This window comes from Rattus rattus, chromosome 3 (assembly GCF_011064425.1).
Source record: "Rattus rattus isolate New Zealand chromosome 3, Rrattus_CSIRO_v1, whole genome shotgun sequence".
NCBI lineage: Eukaryota > Metazoa > Chordata > Mammalia > Rodentia > Muridae > Rattus > Rattus rattus.
The window spans coordinates 203,936,603-203,940,728 of record NC_046156.1 but is presented as its reverse complement, the minus strand read 5'-3'; the positions used below and the strand labels follow the sequence as shown (position 1 = coordinate 203,940,728).

The 4,126-nt window shown below is 43.6% G+C and overlaps 1 protein-coding gene across 2 annotated transcripts in view; it reads right to left on the bottom strand.

Annotated features, from left to right (window-relative positions):
* The window catches only part of Msh3 (mutS homolog 3), a 139,942-nt gene that overhangs the window by 135,653 nt on the left and 163 nt on the right, over window positions 1-4,126 (bottom strand). For both annotated transcript variants that reach the window (XM_032899044.1, XM_032899046.1), the window contains exons 2-3: window positions 2,549-2,666; window positions 698-918 (exon numbers count right to left, since the gene is read on the bottom strand). In XM_032899044.1, coding sequence (XP_032754935.1) covers window positions 698-918; window positions 2,549-2,666 — 339 coding nt within the window. The remainder of the gene's footprint in view (window positions 1-697; window positions 919-2,548; window positions 2,667-4,126) is intronic.

Below are 4,126 nucleotides of genomic sequence, written 5' to 3'. Positions count from 1 at the left end.
ACAGAAAAACCCTGCCTCAAAAGACAGAAATAAATAAATGGATAAGTAAACAATAAGTGAATGAATACGTCCACTCCCAAGCCTCAATGAAAACCGACTAAGTATGATTCTGGAAAAAGGCTCTGAACACTAGTTTAGTGTTTTTTTCAAAAGTTCTGCAAATTATTTTGATTTGAAGCAACAATGTGAACCAACCATTTCCGTGAATGGACTTCAGTGCTGGAGAAGGAGGTAAATCCCCTGCTTTTGTAATAATATAAAGATTGAAAGTCACAAAGTTCACAGCAGAAAAAATAATATCCTGTCCTATCATTCCTCTAGCTCTGAACTGACTCTGCACCTGCCAAGCTTCCGGCTGAAAAGCCTCCCACCTACATGACGCCCCGCCGGGACTTCCCATTGGAAATACCGAAACTATCAGTGAGAAGCACCCCAAGTCAATGCTCCTCTCCTACACAGTACAGCAGGGCTGCCTGCAGGTGCTGTGCACTGTTTTAACACAAAACAACTAGCCTCTCCCCAATAAACAGTAAAACTCTTAAATGCTTTAAGAAGAAAGAAAACCAAAGACATAAGTGTTCCCTCAGCTAACAAGGATGAGTAGATGTGGAAGCCATTTATTTCCCTGTGTAATCCCAACGCAGCTAAATGTACTTCAGAACCAAGGTGAGTGGTTATGTATTCACCAGTTACATACTTTCTGATTAGCCTGAGACTTGGAATCTTCGGACAAAACCGCATTCTTTGCACGTTGCAGAGTGATATCTTCGAAATCAGTACACTTTGGCAGAACTGCAAGTCTCTCCCCAAGGGCTTCTGTCTGGACTCTGTTTTGAGGGAGGGCAGAATCACAGCAGAATTCTTTCAACTTTTCCAGGGACTTTGAAACAATCCTGGGCCTCAGACATTTCTTTGGCTCTTGGGAAATATGAAGAAGAAAACACACCAATAGTATTTTGGCTTCACTAAATCAATTCACAACCTGCACAGAATTTTTCAGAAGGACACTCCCCTTAAAGCAATGCGCTTGGCTATAATGTGACAAAGAACACTGTGTTCAAGGTAAAAATGACCCATTTAAACATTCATATAATTTCATTCGTTGATAAAATCCATAGAGAACTACAGTGAAGGAGGCTGGCAAGATGGCTCTGTAGGAATGGTGCCACCAAGTTGATGACCTAAGTTCAATGATGACCACAAACAAGATAGGAGAGAGCCACCCACTTCCAGCTATCCCCTGACCTCTACAGACACATGGCCCCCATGCACAGACACGCACACACACAATAAACAAACAATAAAAGAATAAGCAGTGACATTTTAATTTTAAAAAGCAGGACTCTAGTGGAGCTTTGCTTCTTGTGTCTTTGTGTATAATGACAGACAGGACAGGAGTGATGACCGTCGCTATTGAGATATCTGAAGCTAAACAGGGAATTGATGGATAGTCACTAACTCAGCACACAAGATTCACACCCATTCCTTAGAAAAGCAAAGCGTCAATCCCATTGGCAACACAAAATGCTTGAGACTCAGGAATGGGGGGCGGGGGGCACTATGGAGTCTGGAAAGTTCTGAAACAAAAAGAACTGATTCAAAGTAAACTGAGCCTTCATTCTTCTCCCCCTTTAAGCTCTGACGGCCTTTCTCCCACTCAGCATAGAGACTTCTCTGGAAACATATAATATGCAGTATTTCTGGTTATAAACTACTGGAAAATGACAGGAGCCACAGCTGGCTAGATACAGAAATAAAAGGAGGGATTATAAAGAAGTCAGAAAGAGAGATGCAGGGGACAAGACGGTCATGATCAGGGTTGGAAGTGTGGAACATGAAGAGGCTCTGTTCACTAGTATAGAGTTCTACAAGTCAAACATAAAAGACTTGAGATAGATAATAAGAAGACTCACTGGGGACGGGAAGACAGCTTCCTGGGTAAGGGTGCTTACCAACAAGTCTCACAACCTGAGTTCAAAGCCAGAACTCACACAACATAAGGAGAGAAATAACTCCTGCAAATTGTCCTCTGACCTGTTCTCCCTATGTACTAGGACACACACGAATACACACCAATAAATGTAACAGAAATGTTTCATCTTTATAACCAAGATTTAAGACAGATAAGGTGGCAGAAGAGATGGCCCAGTGGTTAGTCCACATACCGTCCTTCCATCGGAGAACCTGAATTCAATTGCCAGCAACCAACATCAGATGGCTTATAACCATCTGTGACTTCAGCTCCTGGAGGATTCCACACCTCGTGCCTCTGCAGGCATCTACACTCTGCACACACACACACACACACACACACACACACACACACACACACAACTTTTTTTTTTTTTTCTTAAAAATGCAACAATACTGAATGAAAGAGCCAGTTGGAAGAATTAATTAGAGAACTGAGCTCTCTGTGGCCCTAGCCTCCCAAACACCAGCTGAGGAACAGCATTGATCCTTTTCCACACAGGAAAACAAAGTCAATGGTCTCCTCTGCCTTCTGCGGAACCCAGGGAGCTGAGAAGACTTACTCTCTAGCACTTACCAGGATTGTGAGATGCTACTGAGGTGTTTTCTCCTTCCTCCTCTGGAACTGTCTTTGCTTTCTTGTTAGTGGGCTCGCCATTCCCCAGTGACCTCTTCCTGCTGTCACCTTCTGTCACCTATATCGGGAAGGTTGGAAATGGTGTGTTAACACTATTCCAAGGCTTCAGGTCTCTGGAGTTATTTAACCTTGCTTCAGAGTGATAGTAAGTTCCTTCCTTCCACTCTCTTAGAGTGATCTACTTTTCACTCTGAAAAGGCTTTTGGGGTGACTGTTTTTGCCATCAGACCTAGATACTGGCAGGCACGGTATCTCATTACCTCACATCCTACTGAAATTATGTGGCATTCTCTGTCTTTCCTACTTATATATGAATACCTTCCCTACTTAAATAGAATACCTCTAGAAGATCAACAAAAAAAATCCATTTTCAAAATGCAAAATTATGGGAGGAAGAGGAGATAATAAACGAGCAATGTATTTCCTGTTTCAAAGCTTCTATCCACTATTAATAGATGTCCCGGGAATATCTGTTGGCAGGTAATCTAGGAAAAACTTTTGCCTGGTATTCTCTCAGTAGTGAGTGCAAAATAAATCTTAGTGAATTTACGAAAATGTAAATGAACTTCAAAAAGAGTAGAGCATCAATCAGTATAGGAAACAAATATAAATAAAAGGAATTAAAATTCTTAAGCTGATTTGCACCTGCATTAAAATACAGTATATAGCTAAAGCCAGTTATAATCACCTTCTACCTCTTTAATCTAGGAAATGGCAAGGCCTTAACGCACCCTGGCCAAGTGTGACACATTGCTAGCCACTGTGGGAAACTTAACAGGGAACCCTAGGTATCCGGCTCACCCTTGGGCCTGCGTTTGTGGCAGTATCACTATGGGGTTTTGTTTTTGTTTCACTCTGCTTTGTTTTGAACTATTGGAAGGGCTTCAAGCAACAGGAAGTAGCCAACGATAAGCATCTACAGAAACTTCATCCATTCAAATGCTTACACTGGGAATCTGTACAGTAGAACAATATTCTTGTACGGCGATCTGAAATACGGAGCAGTGTTTCTGAATTGACACTAGCCTTAGAGACAGCTTTATTCCAATCGGCCAAGCAAGCATATGTAAGCAAAGCCTCTCTTTAAACCATGAAGGGAAAATGTAAAGGAAAGAATGAAGAGCGGGGGTTTAAAAACGCATCCTGGACCGGCCAGTTCTTGCCATTCGCCAGAATAGAAGTTCCTGCCTCGCGTTCCGACTAACGACTGGAACCACCAAGGCCTCAAATCTATTACATCTAATCGGGTAATAAAGTTTTTCAATGAAAACAAGGACCAGCAGAAGCCGCCACCTTCTCCTTCCCTGGCTCTGCCCCTCCTTAGTACTACCCACCATTAATAGGCTCTCGTAAGGCCTCCGCTTCCGGCCATGGCGCCTACGCGCCCGCTCCGCCCTGACCCCGCCCCTAGCTGTCTGCCCCCGCCCCGCCACCTGGCTCCGCCCCGTCGCGGACAGAACCGCCCCGGACGGCTTTCGCCTAGGTGGACGCTGGGGGCGCTGTGGAGCCGTACTCTAC